At 43.3% G+C, this 26,625-nt stretch overlaps 1 protein-coding gene across 3 annotated transcripts; it reads left to right on the top strand.

Annotated features, from left to right (window-relative positions):
* Nucleotides 1-506: 506 nt before the first annotated feature.
* ticam1 (TIR domain containing adaptor molecule 1) lies at nucleotides 507-22,132 on the top strand. 3 transcript variants are annotated; one of them, XM_028816599.2, is made up of 3 exons: nucleotides 534-586; nucleotides 11,319-11,396; nucleotides 17,404-22,132. In XM_028816599.2, exon 3 carries the CDS (start codon nucleotides 17,546-17,548, stop codon nucleotides 19,538-19,540), a length of 1,995 nt encoding a protein of 664 aa, XP_028672432.1. In that variant the 5' UTR covers nucleotides 534-586; nucleotides 11,319-11,396; nucleotides 17,404-17,545; the 3' UTR covers nucleotides 19,541-22,132. The 3 variants fall into 3 exon arrangements, with proteins under 3 accessions (XP_028672433.1, XP_028672432.1, XP_051790952.1); XM_028816600.2 differs by lacking the exon at nucleotides 11,319-11,396 and having other exon boundaries at nucleotides 507-586; XM_051934992.1 differs by lacking the exon at nucleotides 534-586 and having other exon boundaries at nucleotides 11,293-11,396.
* Nucleotides 22,133-26,625: the final 4,493 nt, after the last annotated feature.

Below are 26,625 nucleotides of genomic sequence, written 5' to 3'. Positions count from 1 at the left end.
AGTAGATCGACTGATAAATTAAAGTAAATTAAAGTTAAACTAGAGAGAGAAAAAAACAAGGGGTTTAAAGTGGAAATCTCGACGCTTTTCTCGACATACACTTTGTTCTTTCTCCATTAAGTCCGTATTTTTCTTCTCCATGGCCCTAATACGCTTTCGTACCAGACAATTTCAAAGAGTATTCCAAACTGTATAAAGCACAATATTCCTAGGTGTCAAAAACCGAACGTACGGACATCCTTGGGTTACATGCATATTCCGTTATTTGCCTCCCTGCCTCAGTACTGTTAACACAGTCAGTACAATATAAATAAGCGGTTATATTTCTATTTGTGGATAGCGCTTTGAGTACTGAGAAAAGCGCTATATAAATGTAATGAATTATTATTATTATTATTATTATTATTATTATTATTATTATTATTATTATTTACCATCAATAATAAAGAAATGCCGCAGCTCACGTAAAGGTAAGCTTGAAGAGGACACGCCCTCTAACCGGAAGACTTAAGGGCACGTGAAACGCCTCTCTGGGCGGGTTCAATGTCGGAAAGTATCTGCGTCTTCCTGACTTCGCTCTGTTTAGGTGAGTTACTTCCAAAATTTTGAAGTTTTGGGGTATAGGTTGTTAGGTGATCAAAGCTTTTTTTTTTTTTCTTGCTTCTTCTTAATATGTCGGGGGTGACTCTTCAAAGCAAATACGTTGCACTGGTGAGAGGGGCCGGACTCTATTGGAAGTTTTTGTTGACCTGCCTGCCTGCGCTTTCGTTTTCTGGAAAGAAAAAGGGACACGCAGTCGGTCGGATAGAAAAGGAAATAAAAGCAAATGCAGACGAGTAGGTGGAGCAAATTGGATAAAACTGAACTACGAAGCGCGTTGGCTGTGTGGTCGCAGCTACAGTCGCTGACACGTCTGATTACCCCCAATGCTTGGAAAGTTCGGTGACGCCGAGGCCAAAGTATCAGTCATCGGCAAAGTGTGTTTTTTTTTTAACGATTTAAAATAACCAAGTTATTTCTGATTTATTCTTAACAATTCCGCGTGTTCTGTTAATGGACCTCTCTAAAACAGGCCCGGGGTGAGTTGTTAACGTAATCTGCTTAAACTGGCTCCCTGTTCCGTGCTGATTCTCCCCTTGTGCGTTAGCAGTGCCGAAGTGTAGGGCAGCAGGTTTATTAATGGATGAATATCTGTAGGAGGAACGCTGATACAGTAACAGCCACTTCGCTGAAGCTGATCGGGTTTTGATTTTAGTTTCTGACTGACGTATAATTTGGCTTGTTGTTTCATTGTTGATTTTGGGAAGTTACAGATATGAGCGATGTGACGAAGTCGAAACAAGCCCAGGAAAATGGGCCCAAGCAATTGATTATTGTGTTCAGGGCACTGCACTTTCACCAGCTGAAGTCTTGTCTCTGAGCCAGCGGTGTGACCAGAATCGAGTGGTCTCCCCCCGACTTTGTCATATACTCGGATATGGGGATAGATATTACTGGTCAACAAGCATTTCGCTACTGGGATTGTTTAACCTGTACTCTAACAAATTTCACTTGCTGACTCCAAATCTGAAAACCATTTTCGTCCAGCAGCACGTCCCGTTTTTTAATTATGATGTTCCAGGTCTTGGACAACTAGGGTGACTGAACAGTAAAGGCGATGCATTTCAGCATTTAAGCAAAGTTTGTTCTCTAGAAAAGTGAAGCCAAAATGAAGGAAGGTGTTTTTGTTGGCCCTGAAATCTGTGAACTGATGCTTGACGGTGAGTTCAAAAGGAAACTGAAGCCCACTGAATCAGCACCCTCTATCTATTCGTGCAGGTTGTCAAGAATTTTCTTGACAGTCACAGAGCAGAGAATAAGAACCTGCTGAAAGTATATTAGCTTACCGGATCCAGAATGTCACTGAAGACACATTTTTACATTCTCATCTCGACTTTTTTCCACCAAATCTAAGCAATGTCAGTGATGAGCAGGGGGAAAGATTTCATCAAGATATAAAGGTGATGGAAAACTGATATATTAATTCACTCTGAGCATGATGGGTGACTACTGTTGGTTTTTGTAAAGAGAGACGGATGTGCAGTACAAGCGCAAAACCGAAGGCCTCCCAACATTTTTGGGCACGCTGACCTCACATTTATATTGAGGTAAATTGACATAAATATGCTTTAACGTGTCTCTGGTATCGTCTTCTGGTTTGCTTTCAGAATAAACCCATCAAAACAATTTTGGTGGGACAGAGTCCAAACACCAGATATCGTGTTGATTTATTATTGATATTCAAAAGTGGCAAAACATCAATGATGTGTTTTTCAAAAACCTGATGTGCTAGCTTAATTCCGATTTAAAAAAACATTGAGTTGCTCTGAAGTTCCCAATGGCAAACAAATATTTTTTTTTGTAGACCAGTGTATTTGAGGAGTAAACCACAAGACTGATTATATTTTGATATTAAGTACATTAAAGAACCACCAATAACAAATGAAATTAATATATTGAACAGTTATAAAAGTAAGGTTGAATAAATCGGACTCTGCAGCAGCATGAATAAAAAAAGCACCACTTTTGGTTAACGGAAATAGCTCAAAAGCTGATAGAAATCTACGTTTTGTACCTAATACTTGTATGCAAAATTTGGTTGACATAAGTGAAAGCCTACTCAAGTTATCATGTATACACATGGTATTTTTGGACTCATGGAAGTCTAAAATGTCAAGATTCATCACAATCGATCAATTTTTTTTTTTTTTTTGTCCAGTACTTTCCCTATTTTTTCATATGCAAGAAAGTAAAAATTGATATGGAATGCTCCATGCTAGTGGCCTAGGCCCAGGCCCACCCTGATTGACCTTAGGCCTGGCCAATCCATTTCTTGTACTGTATGTGAAATTTTCTGTTAAATTTTGTAACTGGGTATTTATTTTATCTTTGGTTTCGAAGTGAAATGCCAAATCCAATTGGTTTACAATTGGGAATCCCCGGGCATGATACGGTGCACTGGCATCTCACATGTGAATGGTTTTAGAACGACCGCAATATGTTGACACAAATAAAAGACTAACCTTATCTACAAGCAGTTCATGCTGTCATATAACTACATGTATCTTTAGTTGTGGTAATAAGAGCGTAGAAAACACAACGTCCTCACAGGTGGCGCAGTGGTAGTGCTGCTGCTTTGCAGTAAGGAGACTGTGGAAGATTGCAGGTTTGCTTCCCGGTGTCTCCCTGTGTGGATAGCTCTTTGAGTACTGAGAAAAGCGCTATATAAATGTAATGAATTATTATTATTAACGTGTTCAGTGTGAAGTCATCAGGCAAGAACGCATCTTCGTGCAGAAGTACGCCAGCCACTAAGAAAGCACGCTCTGCCTCCACTGACGTAGGCAGCACAATCATCAGATTCTGACACACTTGTTCTAAACAACGCCCGCGCTTGCCGTTGCTCTGAAACACCGCCATTTCAGCTTTTACTAATGCATCCAGTTTCTTGTCATCATTCTGTGATGGCAAGTTTCTTGGCGCAGATAATGCGGATGCAACAGACTGACGCATTGCAATTTCAAGTTGCTGTTCAAAGCTGTTGTCTGATGAAGTGCAAGCAGCAATGGCTCCACTTTAATTATTTTCAACTATAACTCTGTTATTTCTTGATCAATTTTTACACGCTATATATGTGAGCTTGGCCGTTCTCGTTTCCCCAGGAATTACAGCAGTTTAATTCCCGGGAATGCGGAAATGAAAAATGTCCAGGAATGGGATTCCCTAGTCACAACCCTAATTCATTCCAAACCTCTGGACGTGACCCGATTTGGTCGCGACCCAAATGTAATTTCCCCATAAGATTGTATGTAAATGCAGTTCATACGGTCTGGAATGGATTAATTGTATGTAAATATAACACTATATATTTTTTAAGCACATAATTATTATACCATAGAATGCACAGTGTAATTGTAAACTAAATGTAAAAACATTGAATAACATTGAGAAAACCTTGAACAACAGAGAAAACGAACATTGTAAGAGTTGGCGCTAGACCCTTACGAACCACTCGCTGTAAACGCTTTTTATGAGTTTTAAGCACAGGGGAAAAAAAATTAAATGCCACTTCTTGCAAAACTTTTCAAACCATCCTCTACTGGCTTTAAATTCCTCACCTTCGCCACTCGAAGGATTTTTATTTTTTTTTTTCGGCAAATTGCCATGAATAATTCTGGCTTTCTCACCTATGATTGCCTCGCTTATGCTATTATCCCCTGCAAGTTGCTTCTCGTTCGGCCGCACTAGCAACGGTTTTTCCACCTCTTCCAGCACTTGAGGCCTCTGCTTGGTTAACATTGTAATTCCTTTTGTAACATCAGCTGCTGTGTTAGGCCCTGTATACACAAACTAAGGAAAATGGGAAATCATTGGCGCGTAGGGAAACTGGCCGCCAGAGTCTTTGTTCACCACCAGAGCGTGTGGTCGTGAACAGATGTAAAATTTTTTGCCAAACTTTTTGATCGTAACCCGATTTTGTATGTGTTCGGAAACGTTCGTGACCAGAGCTTCTACTGTAATTACAAAAGGATAAGAAGAAATAAGATGGAACACAAACATTCTTCATAAGACCTTTAATTGCACAAGATGTCCTCTATTGCACTGCTGCATTGGAGGTGATGAGGTGGCATTCAGTGCTGTAATAGCAACAGGGTAGAAACTGTTATTCAGTCTATTAGTCTTTGTTTTGATGGCAACCCGTTTGTGATGGCAACAGTTGGAACATGTCATGAGCGGGGTGTGAGGAGTCTTTTAAGATGTTTTCCACTTTCCTGAGGCAGCGAGAGCTGTGCAGTTCATCCAGAGAGGGTAAAGAACAGCCGATGATCTGCTGGGCCGTCTTTACGATCTGCTGAAGTGTCTTCAGGCAGTAGGCACAGGATACTCTCGATAGCAGATTTTTGGGGGGTGTTATTTTTTTCTGACGACTCTCTGCTGAGCCGCCTTCGCCAGCTCAGCTGTGTTCACACCCCAGGATGGTTCTTCCATGATGTGGACTCCCAGGAAGTGGACGTCGGACACCCTCTCCACACGGCCCCCTCTGATGTAGAGTGTTTTCTTTTTCCTGAAGTCCACAACGAGCTCCTTGGTCTTGTATTCAGGTGCAGGTTGTTGTCCGTGCGCTACACTGTCAGCCGTTCCACTTCGCCCCTGTTAGGTGGACTCATCCTCCCCAGAGATGAGCCCCACCACAGTGGTGTCGTCTGCAAAGTCGACGATGGTGGTCAGGGGGCACAGTTGTGTTTGTACAGCGTGAAGAGCAGGGGGGCTCAGCACACAGCCCTGAGGAGCGCCAGTGCTGATGGCCGGGGAGATGTGAGGGCCCACCCTAACCCTTTGTGTGCGGTCTGTCAGGAAGTCTTTACTCCATATACAGGTGGAATACGGGAGACCCAGTGCTAGCAGCTTGCATACCAATCTGTGAGGGAGGATGGTGTTAAAAGCAGAGCTAAAATCAATAAAGAGGAGACATGTGTAGCGCCCCTGGTGCTCCAGATGGGACAGGGTAGCATGGAGAGCAGCAGCAACAACAGCGTCCTCAGTAGACCTGTTAGCCCTGTAAGCAAAGTGGTGTGCATCAAAGGTGCGAGGGATGGAAGGACATGTGACTCTGGACCAGTCTCTCAAAACACTTCTTCAACACCGGGGTGAGCGCTACTGGCCGATAGTCATTCAGGCAGGTTATGGGCGATTTGTTTTGGTAAAGGGAGTAAGATGGAGGATTTCAGACCGGGAGAACTGAGGCCTGGGACAGTGACGGGTTAATAATTCTTTGCATTTATATAGCGCTTTTCTCACTACTCAAAAGCGCTTAGCAATTGCATGTTAAGGGCCTTGCTCAAGGGCCCAACAGAGCAGAGTCAGAGTTTGGCATTTTACGGGATTCGAACCGGCAACCTTCCGATTGCCAGTGCAGATCCCTAGCCTCAGAGCCACCACTCCGCCAAAGATCCTTTGTAATTAGAATCAGAATATCTTTATTGTCATTGTAACAAATACAGCGAAATTAGGTGCAGTCCCTCTGGTGTCCAAATATAAATAAATGTAATTTAAAAAGGATAAGAAGAAATAAGGTAGAACACAAACATTCAACATAAGACCTTAATTGCACATGAACACTATTGTAAAGACCCCAGCCAGCTGCTCTGCACAGCTCAACACCCGTCCAGGGACACCATTGGGACCTTCTGCCTTCCTAGGTTTGCCAGCCTGGAGCAAGAGTCTCGCCTCACCTAGCTCACCAGGCAAACAAATTGGTCACCGTCTGTGTAAGAGGTCATGCATATTTCAGGCGGAAACAGGTGGCACCCTAGTATGAATATTAGGTCAGGTTGGGGTACAGCACATGACAAAACCGTTCGGGATCCTGGTTGGCAGACACCCTTCTGGAAATTACCCTCTATCTGCCAAAGCCAGGTGTTCTGTGGGTGCCCCTTGGCCTGGTCCAGCCTCTTGGGTCCTCAACAATGAGGATCACCCTCGGGGAATGGTGCCATAACTGACTCTCCCTCACAATGCAGTTATATTTGGTATGAATACCGTCCTGTAAAAAGCTGTCTTGTACCACATCGCAATACCAGAATTTTTGTAATTTTTTGACGCTTTACTCTTTGATACCACAACAAAAGCAGAAATCCTATTTTTTTGGCTTTCTATTAAATCCAGATGAGCGACACAAATTCCGTGCTTGGAGGTTCATATGTAACGATGAAGTTTGCCGCTTTGATTGTCTTAACTGCCGGTTTCAGTGATTCCACTATTAACACATTACAGAGAGACATGCCATGTCCTTTTAAACATTGAAACGCTAAATACGTTTTATTTTAGTTTTGACAAATGGAGCAACTTGTGTCATCGCTGCTGTAGACAAGCCAAAATGCCACTCCGTTTTCTTGCTGCAAATGTCGTTCGTGATGCCAGTCCTACCACAGTCCCATATGTGTCACTATGGAGAGAGAGTGTGTGAAAGGCATGGGGGAACAAACAGAGTCCTGGGTTCATATCAAGGGAGTGTTTATTACAAAATTCTTTGCACATACAATTATACATTGTCTCGTCACTTTTCTGCTCTTCTCTTCCTCTTCTCTGCAACAAGGGGGCTCCGCCCCCTGCTCGCTTCGCTCGCCTACCCCTGGTGTTCTTGAGGGAAGCTAAGTGAATGACAATGATTGCAAATGACATTCATTAATCCCAATGAATGTTCATTAATAGTGAACTTCATTAATAGTGGACTCATTATAAAACGCGTTGTCAGCCAATTGGCGGAATTGTTTAGCGGGGTGTGTCGTTCCTGTCTGTGACGTTTATGTTTTGCCTGTGCTGTTTGAGAGGCGCGTTGTTTTATGTCCAGTATTTGGGATGTTTTGTTTTGGAGCTATAATTCCTTTGGTTGTGTTGTTTGTGAAGCGCATTGTAGGCGCCGGCGTTCATTGTTTTTATCGAGACGGGCCCGTTTTTGTATCTCGGTCAGTCGAGCTCTTTCTTTTTGGAGCCACGCCTTCTTGTTTTGCGGCATTTCAAACGCGCGGTTTAGGCGTCTGCGTGCATTGATTTTTTTCCCGTCGGTCCCGTTTTTGTATCTGTGTCACTCGAGCTCTTTCCTTTTGAACCCGTGCCTGAGACGCACGCTGCATGCGTCTACATTCATTGTATCTGTCCATCTGGGCTCGTTTCTGTAGTTGTGTTAGTTGAGCTTTTCGTTTTTGAAGCCGAGACAGTTTTGCTTCCACGGTTTCAGACGCGCGTTGTAGGCGCCTATGTTTATTGTTTTTTTCCATGCGGGCTCGTCTTTGTAGTTCAGTTACTCGAGCCGTATCGTTTTGCACCCGTGATCGTGAATTCATGACTTGTCTGTTCTTTATCGTTAGTAATATGGATGATCGCACTTACTGTTAATATGGAGCATTTTCTGTGGTTGTACTGTCAATAGTGCATCACTGTAATAAGATTCACCTATGCTGTATTGTTTGTATGTGTTCGGATGATGTATGTTTAATACGGAGCGTTCGTTTATTCTTATTACCCATCAGGTGTTGCGCCCGTGTTATCTGTGGTTGTCCTGTTAATATTGTATTACTGTAATGTGATTCAGATATGTAGTGTAGTCCGGTTTTTTGTGGTTTATGTATGATGTCGGGCGTTTGCTTGCGGTTTTTTAGAAGTGCGTGGATTATGCTATGTAGTGTGTATGTTTATTTCAGATGCGTGTTGTAGGTGAATGCTCCTTTCGTAGTATCTGCTGTTTTCCGTACCACAATTCGCTTTCCGTAATATCTCGGGCTTGATGTGTGACCCTTTGTGGACTCCGTAGTCTGTCCCGTTTTACTCTGGTGCGGGGGGCTGACTCCTCTTTTTTGTGTGGCGGTGTCGTTGCGTATGGGCACGTTGACTCATTTCTTATTAATGTTAGTGGAGCTGTTTCGTTTTTAAGCCGTAACTTCTTCGTTCTCGGTGGATCGCGCGTTAGTTAAGCTGTGTCATGTTTGAGCCGTCATTCTTGCGATCCACCGGTGGATCGCGCGGTTTAGTACAATTCGCTTTCCGTACCCTCTCGGGCTTGATTTGTGAACCTTTGTGGACACCGTAGTCTGTCCCGTTTGTCGTTGCCTATGGGTGCGTGGCCTCATTTTTTATTTGTTAGTGGAGCTCTTTCGTTTTTGAGCCATAACTCCTTCGTTCTCGGTGGATCGCGCGTTAGTTGAGCTGTATGTGGTCTTTCCCGTTTCGCTGTGGGGCGGGGGGCTTTGTGTGGTGCCTGCGCACTATGTCTCCTGCGTCCACGGGCAGGTCCCTGTGTCCATATCCGGTTTCTCATTCTCGGTTAGTAATATGGATGATACTCCCCTTTAATAGCCGTGCCCCGTGGCTCCACCCACGTAGGTAGTGCCACAGGGACAGTAAGGAGGGCCTCGCCCAGCTCCCTACTCCTGACATCATACTCCCCCAACCCCATCGGTCAGCAGTCTCAATCCCAGCAGGAACAAACCCCGGGCAGGGCACCAGCCCACCGCAGGGCACACACACCAAGCACACAGTCTACAGACAATTTAGGATCGCCAATGCACCTAACCTGCATGTCTTTGGACTGTGGGAGGAAATCGGAGCATCTTGAGGAAACCAGCGCAGACACGGGGAGAACATGCAAACTCCACACAGGAAGAACCTGGGATGGTCTCCTTACTGTGAGACCGCAGCGCTAACACTGCACCACCATGCCACCCTCTTGTCTGATTGGCATATACAAATACAAGTAGCCTCATTTACTGCGCTCCTAAGGAAATGAGTGTGATTAGTCCTGCTTAGTAATAATTGTGTAAGTACAGTGGAACCTCAGTTTGTGAGCATAATTAATTTCTGAAACGTGCTTGTAATCCAAAGCACTCGTATATCAAAGCGAATTTCCCCATAAGTAATGGAAACTCAAATGATTCATTTCACAACCCTGTGACGATGCGGGTTCAGCTCCATGCTCCCATCTTCTATTAGGGAGCCTTTGAACCCAACGCTGTCGGTAATGTGACCGATGAGCTAGACAGTGAGGCAACAACATTAGAGCAAGGGGATGATGTAAAAAGTGCAAAGTGCTTTAATTAAAATAAATCAAAACAGTGTTCAAATAAATAGTGCAGTGCTTTTCAAAGTTCCAATAAATAAATAAATCCATTAAAAGCAAGTGAAAATTGGAGGTTAAAAACAATAGAAAAATTTTCTAAAAACCACGAGGTAAAATATCACAGCAGTCTTTTAAAAACCAATGACAAGCCCGGTGCTGCTTTTCCATTAGCTGACCTTCCCTGTGCCTGACTCTACGACTGTCAGTTGCCTTACCGATCCTTGGCTCTGGTTGGCTCCCCTTGACAGTGACTTGGGGTTACCCAACGACCAAGGGTCCCACGCTGGGGACCTCAAGTCCCGACTCCCGCGGCCTTAAGCGGAGAGTCGCTCATCTCCCGGTCACTCCCGTCCTTCATACTAAACTCTGCGGAGTGACCGCCGCTACTACTTACCCGGGTGTCGGCCAAACACCCAGGCTGCCTGCTAAGCTGCCGCCAGCCTGCTCTCTCTTGCTTTCCTTCACTTGCTTCTTTATGCAACCTCCGTTTCCTTCTTTTCTCCTCCCTAACAGTCTTGGGCTTCTCTCTCTATATAATGGACGTGGCAGCTTTGGCAAGGATCAATTAGGCTACGGACCGTCCCTCATCTGTGCACTTAGGTGAGAAACGCCAGCAAGCACGGATTCAGCCACACTACCACGCCCCTCACTATGCCGCGAGCGCGGTGATTATTCATTTAAGCAAAAACTGGCATTTACTGGGAGAGCTGTGGACCCACAACACCACAAACCCACAAATATTTATATAAAAATGATTAATACAAAATATAAAGTAAAAATACATTAAAACAAATTAACCTGCACTTTACCTTTGAAAAGAATCGTGGCTGGTGAATCGTGGCTTTTTTTGCAACTTTAACAAGGACACCTATCCAATGACAGTTGCTTTTGCCTGAAGAGTCACTACACTTGGACACAAAATAAAAAAAAATAAAAGCTTTATGCACTGTAAGGTTTCTAAACTCCTTTTTGGATTTTGCTAAAGTACTGAGACTCCACCTCGTGTTTTGGGGTGCGTGATAAGGACTTTCACGTTACAACACACACACACACACACACACACACGTGGTCACCATGCAATAGTAAATAGTATTCGCTCGTACGGATGTTGACTATATGAGTGAGGCACGTTGACTGAGAACGAACATGGGAGATGATTACCCACAATTCCCACGTGATGCTCGGCGGACAAAGCGTATACCTACTGCTCATATTGCAAGACCTCGTTCATTTATCAAATTAAAATTTATTAAGTTTTGCTCTTCTTGCAAAACGCTCGCAGACCAAGTTACTCGCAATCCAAGGTTTTACTGTACTGTAAAAGAAAATGTACAAGGACAAAGAGAAACAGTTGGGGTTCTATCCAGAGATGCCGTTCCATGTCTGGTGTTGAAAGGTGGGGTGGGGGGGGGGAATCGCTTCGTAATGACCACGACATCATATTGAAGGCTTCTCTTTCTGTGGCGCTTTAGTTGCAGAGCTCCATCTTCTTCTAAAGCTGCTGCTGTAGTGAGTGATCATTTCCAGGAGATGTAGGATTTACATAAGGTGACAAGCAGCAGAGACGGGTTTGTGATGATCACACTGGAAGTGACATTAGTTCTCCATTTTAGAGTAAATTGACACAGCATTTAATTCTGGTGCGCCGCTTTTCTTCTTCCCACAGAATAAACCTCAACCATTACCCATGAGGCACTCATGAAGCTTGCGTGACTGCCAGTACACAGGAGGGTGACGTGGAGTGGTAAGTGTTGCTGCATCATAGCTCCAGGGTATTGGTCACTGGCTGCATGGTGTTTGCATGTTAACCCTGCATTTATATTGTATACTGGTTTCCTCCATCAACCCAAAAATGTGGATGTTGGGTTAATTGGGAACTCTTAGTTGATTCTGAATAAATGACTGTACCCAGTGATGGACTGGTAGGGGGTTCCTGGCTTCTTCCTGCCTTCTCCTTAATGCTTCTTGCCAACAACAACATCATTGCTTTCTAGAGCACGTTTTCATACAAGTGATGGAGCTCAAAGTGCTTTACAAGATGAAGAAAGAAAAGTCAGTCAGTCATTATCCAACCCGCAACATCCTAACACAGGGTCACAGGGGTCTGCTGGAGCCAATCCCAGCTAACAGAGGGTGTAAGGCAGGAGCAAACCCCGGACAGGGTGCCAGCCCACCACGGCGCACACACACACACACACACACACACAGCACACACTAGGGACAATGTAGGATCGCCAATGCACCCAACCTGCATGTCCTTGGGGTGTGGGAGGAAACCCACGCAGACATGGGGAGAACATGCAAACCCAGGTCTCCTTACTGTGAGGTAGCAGCGCCGCCACTGTGCCGCCCAGAAAGAAAAGTTTATATAAAAAAAATCGAAAATATAAGAATATTCTTTTTTGTTTTAGTATTGCCTAAACTTAAAGTAAGGTCTGATGGCTGGGGGGGCAGAAAAAACAAAAAAAAAAAAAACTCCAGAGGGTTGGAGAAAAAAACCAAAACAAATCTTCAGGGGTTCCGAGACCACCCAGCCAACCCCCTTTGGCATTCTACCTAACATAAATGAATTAAATCAGTCGTCCTGGTTTACAGGCTTCACATGAAAGGATTTGATGATGATGATGATGATGGCGATATTGGGCTAGAGCTGGCCATGACCATGGATTTGGGATGGGCAATCTAATAATGGAGGGATGGAGATTTCTTTTAGTTTTCAGACTGCCTTTATTTAATAATACATCATCACCACGCTTATTTTAACTTCACCTGTTTGTCTGGTACAAATCTTTTAATTTATATTTATCTCATTTCCTGTTGTCCAAATGACTTGAAATTTTGCACACTTACTCACTTCTGATGACAATACATGAATCAATAACCAATATCACTAATCAATTAATCCATGTTAATTAAGAAATTTTCATATGAAGAATAGTTCAAGATTTCACCTATAGATGGCACTAGTAACAGATAGAAATATTAAAGGAAGTGTTAAAATATTTACTACAAAATTATACTAAAACAACCCAAGACTAAAGTTAAATAATTTATATAAAATAAAAAATACTTTTTAATAACCACGCTTATATTAAGTTAAGTATACTAAAGTAAAAAATAAGTCTCTCATACATCACTAGTAAAATAAGTGTGGGCGCTTTTGCTAAGATTTTATTGATTAATGACAGTGCCTAAACTTTTATTTTACGAGTGATGTATGAGACTTTTTAAAAAAACCATTATAATTTTATATATGCCTCCCCCATGCTCAAGGTGCCTATTCACGGGCCTTTTAATGCCAATTAAACCCCAAAACAAGTTTGAAGAGACAACAAATGAAATTATTACTGTTTAAAAGTAGCCTTTCTCCTATGTGAAGTTGCTAAGGGGGCATAAACCCTTCACACCTTCTCCATTATTCATAGTGAGTGTGATTGAAATTAGTAGGTGCCGTTGAGGTATGCCCCTTTCCAGCGAAGATTACCAAATACGACCACTAAATAAAAAGCAAAACCTCCATTGCAAATTGCGCCCAGCCTCTTAATCATAAGCTATTTTAGGTCTGTAATTGAACTCCTTGTCTATTCACTCTCCTGGTTTAGCTCCATCTGCTTGTGAAGTTATCTAGCTGAGTCAGCTTTTAAATTTCAAGTTGGCGTATGAGCTTAAAAGACGCACAGGGTTTGAAGCAACTTATCAGGGAAGGCTGCTCCATCACTGGACGAACCCTGGGGGGGAAAAAGGATGGTGGGCAAAACTGGATGAAAAATCCTCTTCAGGAGGAGTTGGAGGACTCTAAACAGCGGTGTGCTAAGAAGTGCCTCTGGGGGTCTTTTCTGCCCACTGCAGCCAGGCAATTCAATGCTTCCACCTGATGTACTTGTTAAGTTCGTTTTGAAATTTGTCCACAATGCACATTGATTGATCGATTGATTGATTGATTGGTTGTATTATTTGCCCTGAATGTCTGTACTTTTGTTTTTATGCGTCTGCTGCTGTATACATATAAATTGCCCCCTGGGATTAATAAGGTTTATTTGCTCTAATGTATATCGGCACTAAGTTTTTTTTCAGTACTATTGCACATGATTATGGCCTTGTTAGTTTAAGGATGACCTTTTTATAATTTAATTCTTTACCCTGAAATGCATCTAATTTTGAAATGGAACATTTAAATGACAGCAGAGCTTAAAGGATACGTTTAGGAAGTCAACATCGTTTCTTCACGAATGGGGTGTATGTATGCATTTAACATGTGAAATTTATGTTCTAAAGTTAAGAGTTTTGTATATGCCATATATATATATATATATATATATATATATATATATATATATATATATATATATATATATATATATAATATTTAAAAAAAAAAAAAAAAAAAAAAAAAAAAAATTACCTGTCCTGGCATTTCATATTGGAAGCTATGGGGCACAGGGTGCCACCAGAAAGTGTAAGCCTAAAAACTTAGCGAATACATACATGAGATGTAGGATTTACAGCACGTCATTTTTCATTGTCAATCCACACTTTTACAAAAATAAGTATACACAACCACCCAGAAATTTTACACATTTTTTGATAGAAATATGAAATGTACCAATAAATGGACTTACAAATATAGCCAAGGCATTGCTAGTGTTTATAAAGGCTATTACTGCTTGACCATGGTGATTCCAACAATCCTAGACAAGAGCAGGCTGTTTCTGACTCACCCTCGTAATCTTCTTATATAATATGCTACCGTGGCCGTCCGTTTGTCTGTCCAGGATTTTAAATCCCCTGTAGCTTGCAAACTGTTTGACCGATTTGATCTGAAATTTGATACACATAAACTACGTGACGTCTACTGTTCGCTTTTGGGGTGATGATTGACCTCCAAGGTTATTCCTCTTTTTATTTTATTGTAGAATCAACTCTTGGCAGCGGCCAGCAGGGCGGCGAAGGGCGCCGTTCTCATCCCTACCACCTTCGCCGTCACTTCCCCATCTTCATAGCTTAAATTACTCTTGAGGCAGATTGAAGGGTGAAAAATTAAGAAAAACGTATTGAGTAATTGCAACACAAACACTGACTGACTTAATCAGTGTTAACGTGAAGAGACGAAGCGGGCCGCTAGGGCGGAGAAACGAAGATCTGCTCGGGAAGCAGCAAGCACGTCAACCTCTGAGCAAACGAGTGCTAAATGTACAGAGAGAGCATGAAAACTAGGAATGCTCAAGTGAAGTGTATTCACTTATATAATATTGTGCAGTGTGCCATTACTGGTATAATTTAAATCCAGCGTCTGTCTGTCTGCTTTTCACGAGAAAACTACTTAACTGATTTAGATCAGGGTTTTTTTCTATAATTTGCTTGAACATTCTGTTTTGATTTTGCGACTTCTCTCATTGCGCTACCGATTTATTTGTGCGAATCTGCGAGACACGGGGCAGGTCCCTCCTCACTCATGCGCCAGCCTCGGGGTGTTCCCTACCTCCACTTAACTAGCGAACAAGAAAACTACTTAACGGATTTAGATTCTTTTTTCTTTCTAGAATTTGCTTGAACAGTATGGTTGATTTTTGTGACTATCATCGCGCTAAGCATCATAGTTGCTAAACTGAGACAGAGGCTGCAGACCGAGGGGAGGAAAAAATGTGACGTCAAGAGTGGGGAGCCGGGAAGGGCCCTCCTCACTGTCCTGTTTCACTAGTACACGGGCAGAGCCGTAGGGAATGGCTAGTCTAAAATAACATCAAGTCGAAGTTTCCAGGTCCCTAAAGTCCTCCTGTTTACCACATGAATTGGTAACTTATTCCAGGTGTCTGTGACTCAGTGTGAAGAAAAACCTCCTAATGTTTGTGCGAAATTCACTGTTAACAAGTTTCCAACTGTGTCCCTGTGTTCTTGATGAACTTTTTTTTTTTTTTTTTTTAATGTCTGTCTCGACCCACCATATTAATTCCCTTAATAATTTCAAACACTTCAGTCGGGTCTCCTCTTCATCTTTTGCTTCAACTGAAAAGACCTCGGCTCTTTTAATATTTCCTCATAACTCATCCCCCGTAGCTCTGGAGTCCGCCTGGTCCCTCTTCTTTGGACTTTTTTTCCCTAGTGCTGCTATGTCGTTTTTGTATACTGGAGACCAAAACTGCACACTCCTTATGAGTAGGATTCAGGAGTCGTAATGGACTCGAGGCTATCAACGGCCAGACAGTGTTCAGAAGCCATTAAGAAGGCTAACAATGTCAGGTTATATAGCGCCTTGATGTGTGGAGTACAAGTCGCAGGAGGTTCTGCTAAAGCTTTATAACACACTGGTGAGGCCTCATCTGGAGTCCTGTGTGCAGTTTTGGTCTCCAGGCTACAAAAAGGACATAGCAGCATAAGAGAAGGTCCAGAGAAGAGCAACTAGGCTGATTCAGGGCTACAGGGGATGAGTTAGGAGGAAAGATTAAAAGAGCTCAGTCTTTACAGGAGATGAAGAGGAGACCTGACTGAAGTGTTTAAAATTATGAAGGGAATTAGTCCAGTGGATCGAGACGGTGACTTTAAAATGAGTTCATCAAGAACACGGGGACACAGTTGGACACTTGTGATGGGGAAATTTCACACAAACATTACGAAGTTTTTCTTCACACAGAGAACCACAGACACTTGGAATAAGCGACCAAGTAGTGTGGTAGACAGGAGGACTTTAGGGACATTCAAAAAGTTGTATTTTTTTTTTTTTATAAGAATTAAGTGGATAGGATTGGTGATCTTTGTTGGGTTGAATGGCATATTGTTCTGAATGGATTAAAGTCCCTTCCAGGTACAGAATCAGTGTGCCCTCATAGGCGAGTTCTTCTGTCCATCAGAGTTGTCATTCCTTGAGTTACAGCTCGCTCTTCTTGCTCAAATCCACTTTGCGCCTTCTGGTTCAAGAAGTCTGCAGTGGGGGGACCTTTGGAGAAATGTCACTTCATATGCGAACAAAGATATATAGCAGAAAATTCAAATGTGTTCCAGGCAGATGCTGGTACAACCTGAAATTCAGTCTTACTGTAGTTTGGAATGTCAGTCAGTCATTATCCAACCTGCTATATCCTAACACAAGGTCATGTAGGGGTCTGCTGGAGCCAATCCCAGCCAGCACAGGGTGCAAGGCAGGAACAAACCCCAGGCAGGGTGCCAGCCCACCACAGGGCACACACACACACACACACACACACACCCCAATTACACACTTGGGTCAATTTAGGATCGCCAATGCACCTAACCGGCATGTCTTTGGACTGTGGGAGGAAACCGGAGTACCTGGAGGAAAGCCACGCAGACACGGGGAGAACATGCCAACTCCACGCAGGGAGGACCCGGGAAGCGAACCCAGGTGTCCTTACTGCGCCACCATGTCGCCCACTTTGGAATGTAAAGGTCTTTTTTTGACAACTGGCTATCTACTAAATCTGCCACCTAAGCCCAGCAGAATGGGCAATGCCCAGTTTGTCCTACACAGTAATAGCCACTATAAATATTCATAATACCTTGGCTGTATTTTTAAAGCAATTTTGTGGTTTCTTGATTTTTAAAAAGACAGATTTCTATCAACAGCATAAATTCTGGGTGACCCCAAATTTGTGACGGATAGTGTAAATGTGGTAACTGATTCTTTGGTGAAGTAATTAACTTTCAGATCCATTAGCGAAGTCTCTGAAAGTATCTGAATGTTTGTGATGTGATGCACCATTTTCTAACACTTTTTTTTTTTTAATTTTATGAAACAGATTGGCATTTGTGAACGAATGTAATGAAGCCCATTTTGTCAACTGAACACACCGTGCAAATGAAGAACAAGTGTATTGATGAGTGCGGAAGTCTTGATGTGTTGGGCGGTCCATATGTTTATATGGCACGTCATTAGCAAAAATGGCTGAAAAGCAGGACCCGACCCTGGAGGATGCATTCCAGATACTATCCAAGGCACCGAAAGAGAGACTTTTGAGTCTGTCCTTCAGGGATGTGCAGTCTTGTGCCGACAAACTTATCCATTCCATGATTCTTATGAAACTCGGCCGAACTGTGGAAGCTCGGGTTGAACTCGAGAAACTTGATAACCAGACGGCCAGGTATATTACCAAAAGACTGGTCTGCGAAAGCCCGCCGATTGCCGAAGATGCCAGAATAGCGTCGTCTCAACGTGACCCGGACTTCCTAGTGGATGTGGCCCGGATCTTTAAGGTTCTGGTTGCTGAAAACCTGTGTGAGGCCTGCTTGCGGGATGACGCTTATGTGGCCGCTGTGAAAGCGTATGAACGCAGGCCTGGGAAGAGTCTGTCAAGTGTGGAGGAGCTGATCATGGAGAGCAGAAGAGAGTGTGGACCACATTTGAATTTTTTGGGGATAGGGGAGAGTGAAGGAGGGTTAACCTCCCAAATAAACAGTCTTTCCCCATCTCCAAGTCCAGCCCTGCTTTGTCCTTGGAGATCCTGCGATAATAGCTCTTTTTCTGGTATTAGTCATCTGGAAATCAGCCAGTCTCCCACGGTGTGCTTTGCATCCAAAAGATCTGGGAATGAGAATTTCAATTCCGGTGTCTCCTCTAAGAGTGAAGTAACAAATGCTGCTGGTTCTCCTTCAAACTGTATGTCTAACAGCCATGGTGAGTCACTGATATGCAGCACTCGGTTATCGGGTCTGTCCTCGCAGACATTTCAGTCTCAGAAGGTGGCATCTCACTCTGTTGCTGTCCCTTCCGGAGTGGTTCTTCAAAGCAGGAACAGCCCCCCTGTTGATTCAAAGTACGTGATTGCTAAAGGAAACAGTCAGCCGTGGATGAAAAACGGCATCCCTGTGCATCGCCCGCCTGTGCCAACCCCATCTGAAAGCGACGAAAGCTTAGGTGCCCTCAAAAACGGCAAAGAGTCAGCCACCAAAAGCGCACCTGAAGCCATTTTGACCCCAGGACCTCCAGACCTGCCATCTGATGCCCAAGGAGACGAAGTCCTGGATGCAGAGTTTTTTTCCTTTGTTTTACTGCACGCCCCAGAGGATGCTGAACAGGCAGAGGAAGTTCAGGAGACCCTGGAGCGACTGGGAGCAGGAAAGGGGGCCACTTTCAGCCAGGACTTTGAACAGCCGGGGAAGTGCCGTTTGAGTTGCCTTCAGGATGCCATCAACAACTCGGCCTTCACCGTCATCCTCCTAACAAGAAATTTTAACTCGCGCTGGGCCGCCTACAAGACCAACTCGGTGCTGACAGAGTCCATTGAGAACCGCCACAAGTACAACACTGTTATCCCCTTCATGCCCAAAAAAAGATGCGCCTCTCGTGATGACATCCCTTACGCGCTTCGCTGCATAAATGCGCTTGATGAGAAGAAACCAGGGTTTGAGAAGAAGGTGAAGAAGACGTTTGATAAGAATACAATCGAAAAGCAAAGGAGCCTCTGGCTACAAGAGCAAAGAATTTCTCAAAAAAATCAGAAAGAAGCTTTGATGAAAGACTCGAACCGAAACTTGCAGAGCTTGTGTGAAGCCGACCTCCGCCTTGCTGCTGAGACAAAGCGGACGCACGATCTATTAAATTCTTGGCAACAACAAATGTATCTTCAGTTCCAGCGGCCCCCTTTTCCTCCCTCGGCGCACTGTCCACTACCCCCTGGTATGCTGAACCCTTTTCTCAATAATGGCCAACCTTATTTCATCTCACCAGCCCCCTGTTTCACTGACCCAGCAGCTACACACACCCCAGGGGACAATCCAGAACTCGGGAGGCTGCACCCATCCTGCCAGCCGCCGAATATCATCCAGATTCACCATGCCCAGAACATTCAGATCGGGGATCATGCTCGGATGAGCGTCAGTGTGGCTACTGAGAACTTGGAAGACGATGAAAACGAGGAAGAAGTAGAGGACACTTGAACGGTCTGAAGACATGGAGACCTTTTATTGAAACGACTGTTGTTAATTTTCCGTTAACGGGTTGGTGGGAGCGGTGATGTGGTTTATAGGGTCGTTAGCGTTGTGTATACAGAGTACGGTGAAATTCTTACTTGCATGTGTTAATTAACATGCAGTACGTTGGCACCTTGATTATAGGATCCATATTGTCCTGGAGCGACATTCTTAGTTGCATGTGCTAATCCAGTATTTGCCAACCACGAGGTTGAGGGTGGGTTGTGAGTTTATATTGGTAGTGGGTCGCGCATTGGTGTTGTGCTTGAACCTTTCCTGCCCACCCTGCTTTGATGGTGGTGCTTGACCTTCCAAGGACTGAGCTCGACCCAGCTTCCGATGCTGCCAATGATTGGGCTCGATTCACCCAGGGGACACAGGTGCGTCTTGTAGATGCTTGTATGGGAAAACAGGAACGTGGGTCATGACCCCAAAAACCATTACGAAATACCGTACCAGTCCGTGCTCTCCAACACCATGATTAGTGAATACAGTGCCCTGCAAAAGTGTTTGTCCTGTTTTGTCTCAGTACAATCTGGAATTCAAATGGATTTTTGGGGGTTCGCACCATTTTTGATTGGCACAACATGCCTACCAGTTTGAAGGGGCAAAGTATTTTTGATTGTTACACAAATAAGACAAAAAAAATCAGAACTCTGGAGTGTGCATAAGTATTCACCCCCTAAAGTCAATACTTTGTAGTGCCCAGCCCCCCAGCTGCCAGTCTCTCTTGTTGAATGTCTCTATTAGCTTAGCACACCTGGGAGTTTCGCCCACTCCTCAAGGCCTAACTGCTTCAAGTTTTGATGGGTCGCATTTGATGCGATCGCCTCTCCATTGGATTGAGGTCTGGGCTTTGAAGAGGCCTTTACAAAACATTTCAGTGTTTCCCTTTAAGCCACTCCAGTGTCGCTTTAGCAGTCTGTAGAGCAGGGGTGTCAAACTCCGGTCCTGGGGGGGGGCCGCGGTGGCTGCAGGTTTTCATTCTAATCATCTTCTTCATTAGTGACCAGTTTTTGCTGCTAATTGTCTTCTTTTGTTTTAGTTTAACGTGACTCAGACCCCTTTGGCTGCTACTTAAGGAAATAGATGACTAAACAATACTGAGACACAAAACGAGCCGCACACATGACCAGTTCACCTGTGCCCATCACACAATATCTGAAAGTAACAAAAGGTGAAGGTCTCAGTAAGGTTGATCTCTCGGGTCACCAAAACATTGTGATGGTGTTCTTAGAAAAAGCAGAAAAATCAACAGTTTTGGAAATGTCTGCTGTGGCAGAATGAAAGCAGAAACAAGCCACGGAATTAAATAACGGGTTTAATTAACAAGAATGGGCTTCTCATTAAGAGATTGGTTGGAATGAATTGGTCTGGAGTTTGAAATCCCAGTTTAGCTGGTCATGTGTTGGCTCGTTTCACATCTCATTTCTGTTTGGCTGCCATTTTAAGAAGAAAATCGATTCAGAGGACTGAATCCTGAAAAACGGGGCTATTAAAATCAAAGGAAAATGAGTTAATTAGCAGTGAAAACTGATCACTGGTTATGAAAAGGATTAGAATGAAAACCTGCAGCCACTGTGGCCCTCCAAGCCCGGAGTTCAACACCCCTGCTGTAAAGGGTCATTCATTGTCCTGTTGGAAGGTGCAACTTTGTCTCCATCTCAAATCTCCGGCAAACTCAAACCGGTTTTCTTGAAAAATTACCCCGCGTTTAGTGCCATCCATCTTTCTGTTGGTCCTGACCAGTTTTCCTGTCCCCACAGTGTAATGCTGCCACCACCCTGCTTCATGGTGTTCTCAGGATGGTGGGACGTGTTGGGTTTGTGCCATACTTGATGTTTCTCATGATGGCCAAAAAGTTCAATCTGACCAGAGAACCTTCTTCCAGGTGTTTGTGGAGTCTGCCACATGCTGTTGGGCAAACTCCAAATATTTTTTTTTTTTTTATTTAAGCAATGGCTTTTTTCTCTGGCAGCTCTTCCATAAAGCCCTGCTCTGTGGAGTGTGTGCCCTAAAGGGGTCCTGTGGACAAATACTCTCATCTCCGCTGTGAATGTTTGTCGCTCCTTCAGTGTTCTCCTTGGCGTCTCTGATGAATGCCCTACTTGGCCGGTCTGTGACCGGTGGTGGGTGGCCTTCTCTTGTCAGGTTTGGAGTGGTGCCATATTCTTTCCTTTTTGTTCTCCTGGTTTTAATGGCATATTCAAAGTTTGGGGTATTTGTTTGTAACCCAACCCTGATCTCTACTTCTCCACAACTTTGTCTGTGACCTGTCTGAGTGCTCCTTGGTCTTTTAATGGTGTTGCAGAGTTAGCGGCCTTTCAGAGCAGGACATCATGTGACAGATCAGGTGGACCCTCATCAACTAATCATGTGACTTCCGAAGGGAATTGGTTGGCCCAGAGCTTAGTGAGGGGTTTCATAGCAAAGGGGGGTGAATACTTGTGTGCGCTCACAACTTTTCATATTTATATTTATACAAGGTATTTTATTTTCAATCCATTTCAACATTTTGGACTGTATTGTTAAGTCCATTACATAAAATCCAAATGAAAATCCATTTTAATTCCAGATTGTAAAAAAAACAAAAAAAACTGGACAAACACTGATGGAGATGAATGCTTTCCCAAGGTGCTATAGAGGTGTTTTTTTTTTTTGTTAGTTTAACCTTCTTAATACTCTTAAGAAATAAAAACAAAAAAAGGAATTGGTTCAGTGGAATATTTTCGTGTTGGGTTGGTTGCGAGATCCTGCTGGATGAATGTGCAGGTTAAAGTTGGACTTTGCACTTGAAGCTAAGCATCTTTGGGCCCAGCCAGTTTTCATTCATTTGGGCTGCAGGTTTTCATTCTTACCGTCTTCTTAATTAGTGACCACTTTTTGCTGCTGATTATTTCTTTTAATTAGCTTGACTCGGGTCCCATAGTTTGTTTCTCTTTACTTCATTATCAGCCAAACAATAATGAGACACAAAACAGGCCGCCATATGAGTGGCTCACCTGTGCCAATCACAAAATATATGAAAGTAAAGAAAGGCAAAGGTCTCACAAAGGTTGATCTCTGAGGTCACCAAAACATCTTGACGGTGTCCTTGGAAAAGACAGAAAAATCAACAATTTTGGAAATGGCTGCTGTGGCAGAATGAGAGCAGCAACAGGCCATGGAATTAAATAACGGGTTTAATTAACTGCAAGAATCCGCCTCTCATTAAGAGATTGGTTGGAGTTTGAAATCCCAGTTTCGCTGGTCATCTGTCAGTTCGTTTCACATCTCATTTCTGTTCAGCTGTAATTTAATGAAGAAACGAATACATTCAGAGGACTGAATCCTTAAAAACAGGGCGATTAAAATGAAGGGAAAGAGTTAATTAGCAGGGAAAACTGATGGCCGATTAGGAAAAGGATCTGAATGAAAAGCAGGCCCGGAGTTGGACACCCCTGGGGGGTATTTTTCGTACGTCGCTTAAACCATCCGAGATCAGGTGCCTCATCTTGAATGAGTTAATGCCGGTGAAACTCATCCAGATAAGTCGGTTTTTCAAACGCAGCCATGTATTAGATTAGTCTAGCTGGATCTAATCATACGAGATGAATGCGCACGCCCGCGCTGAGTGACAAGCCCATATATATTGAGTCTAGAAAACATGATCAGCAAGTCTTTGATAGGCTGCAACAAAATGACGAAAGAACGGGCGCATTTTTTTTCACACACGTGGCGCAAGACCTTTTATTCGAAGGACACGAAGAATTTCAAGATTTAATATGCACAAGCGGTAACACTGCAAAAGCAGCCCAGACCAGGAAAGACGGCTGGCAAAAAGTGGCCGAAAAAATTAAACGCTAAGTATTGTGCATTGTACTTACTGAATGCAGCGTTTCATTTCCTATGTGTCAGATTAATTATTATTTAATATGTCATAGTTCCAGATCAAACGTGAGCACAAGGAGAACATGGGAACAGGTTAAAGTGAAGTACAAGAATATACTTCAAACTGGTAAATATTGGTATATAACTATTTAAAGAATTGTTGACATAAAGAATCATATATAATATAAAAAACATTAATTTTAAAGCTAATAAGAAGGCAGACAAGCAAAAAACAGGTGGAGGTCCACGCGGTCCAGACCTAACCCCTGCAGAAGTGTTGGCTTTCCAGCAAAATGCCCATCGCCCTGTTTCTGAGGGCATTCCAGGGTGAAGCTCCTCCTCAGAACCAGTGGCAGGATGCAGTGGTCACTTCATTTCAGGTAAAGGATGGTCATTGCATATATTTGTCCTCCATGTGTGCCATAGGTATGTTCCATATAGCCCTCTTTTTTTGTTGGGTCAGTTGCAGGGAATGTCATATCCCTTGAACCTGTGTCTGACCAACGAGATATTGACGAAGGTCAAATATTTGATGAAGACACTGTGTCTGATTATTCATCAGGAGGAGAGGTACTTTTTCCAAATAATGTTTGATCAAACTCCACTCTGATCAGTCCCATGTGCCCCAATCAGATTTGGAAATCCTGGTAATGAGAATGTTAGGCTGATTGTGGATTCTTTATGGAACTGTGGGTGTTTTTGCCTGTGTATTACCTACCTGCAATGGCATGAAACGCCTCTTTTATTGTCTGCACACGCAGGTGTCCAGGAAACACAATAAAAACCTGAAGGAAATGTTTCAGAGCCAAACAGACTTTACGAATTGCCTGGCAAACTGCACTTTTAGTTAGATTTTCCGCATCGCCTACAGTATATAAAAAAGTGCCGCTTGCAAGAAACCTCAAAGCAATGGCTACTGTCTGTGTGGTTGTGAGAGCCCGACTTCGCCGAGTTTGACTTCGAATATACGGAGCTAATAAATTTTTGAGGTACAATATTCCCCCTCGGCTCCAGCGGTATCTTTCGTACAGAATTTCCTCCGGGAGCAATAAAGGATCTTGCCGATCGCGCAAAACCCTCTCTATATGAAATTTTCTTCGTATAATTTGCACACCAATATCAATTGGTCGCTCATTCATGAACGGCAAAGCCCTGACTGGATGACTTCCATGCACCGTCACTGATGACGTGTGTAAACTAATCCTTGTTTACGCAGAACAAACCTGCTCCGAGCAGGTTTGCGGATTTGGATGTGTTGCTATGACAACACTTCCAGCAAGAGTTTCAAAAAACTGACAGATCCAGGATCAGGCCAAATCGTCAACAATTACATCCGGTTAAGCGAGTAATCCACGTACGAAAAATACCCCCCTGATCTAGGAAAAGCTGGTGTTGCTGCTGGAAGAGGTGTTGGTGAGGTGTTCCGCCTAACCGTCAGGACTTTAGAAATTCCAGGACGTCCGTCTCATGGCCCAGGCCGCTTCGATTTTTCTTGGCTGTCCTCTCTCCCTTTAACACTAGAATTGCCAAAGCCTACGAACAAACTTGTAAATCCGTGCCACCTTAAATCCCTTTGTACCCCTCCGTCAGCGTCTTTTGTCTTGTAAATGTGTCAACAAACAGCCTGCTACCACATACCCCCACTGCCACACAAAGTTTTCTCAGCTCAAGTCTGTTTACCTGCGTGTCAGTTGCTTAGAGTTGTATTGAGTAAATACTATATCGTTATTTGGAACACATGCATTTCACGTGTGTTCCGTATCTACAACAATCTATGCAAAGACATCGTTAAAAAAGAAATGTTTTTCATGTTTTAGTAATAATGGAGGTAGCAGAGTTAAAGATGCTAAGATTTGCACTGGGTGTGATGAGGATGGACAGGATTAGAAATGTGGACATTAGAGGGTCTGCTCAGGTTGGACATTTTGGAGACGGTCAGAGAGGTGAGATTGTGTTGGTTTGGATATGTGGAGAAGAGAGATGCTGGGTATATTGGGAGAAGGATGCAAAGGATAGAGCTGCCAGGCAAGAGGAGAAGAGGAAGGCCTAAGAGAAGGTTTATGGATGTGGTGAGAGAGGACATGCAGGTGGTGGGGGGTGACAGAGTGAGATACAGAGGACAGAAAGATATGGAAGAAGATGATCCGCTGTGGCGACCCCTGACAGGAGCACCCGAAAGAAGAAGTAATAATTAACAAAATGTAGACATAAAGTGTATAATGTGTGAAGCCTGAACTCCAAATATCAAGTAAGCATCACAAAAGGTACAAGTATAACAAAGGAAGTGTGTTTCTTTCTATTCAAGAATATAACTGCAGAAAAAGAACCCGCGTTAGGGTGGGACATCGACACGCCTTTAATACGATTGCTTTGATGACGCAGTGGTAAGAACTGCAGACTGGTAATACTGGTCAACAAGCATGTTGCTACTGGGATTCTTCCACCTGTTCTTTAACAAATTTCACTTGCTGCCTGCAAGTCTGAAAACTGTTTTCGTCCAGCAGCACGTCCCATTTTTTTTAGTTATGATGTTGCAGGTCTTGGAAAACTGGACAGTAAAGATGGATAACCATTTTGATAAATACCGGGACTTCTACTAGGGATGCACATGCTAATAACAGCTGTGAGTTGTTTACCTTATTATTTATTTTATTTAAAAATTATTCATTTTTAATTATCGAAAAAAATATTTGTTACTGATTACCCAGTCTTCTATGACTGTTAAGAATAATGACACAACTCAGACTTGATGCGGCAGTAGGTTTTACTGTTTCCTTAACATAACGCTGCATTTCAGGACATTTTGTTCCTTAGATTCACCATTACAGTGAGGAACATAAGTATTTGAACACCCTGCGATTTTGCAAGTTCTCCCACTTAGAAATCATGGAGGGGTCTGAAATTCCCATTGTAGGTGCATTCCCACTGTGAGAGACAGAATGTAAAAAAAAAAATTCAGGAAATCCCATTGTATGATTTGTACAGAATTTATTTGTATTGCACTGCTGCACATAAGTATTTGAACACCTGGCAATCAGCAACAATTCTGGCTCTCAAAGACCTGTTACTTTAAGAAGTCCACCTCTACTCCACTTAGTAATCTTAATTAGTAGCACCTGTCTGAGCTCTTTAGAGACACCTGTCCACCTCACAGTCAGTCAGACTCCAGCTACTACCATGGG

Source organism: Erpetoichthys calabaricus, chromosome 12 (genome assembly GCF_900747795.2).
Source record: "Erpetoichthys calabaricus chromosome 12, fErpCal1.3, whole genome shotgun sequence".
Taxonomy (NCBI): Eukaryota; Metazoa; Chordata; class Cladistia; order Polypteriformes; family Polypteridae; genus Erpetoichthys; species Erpetoichthys calabaricus.
This window is presented reverse-complemented; position numbering and strand designations above follow the sequence as displayed.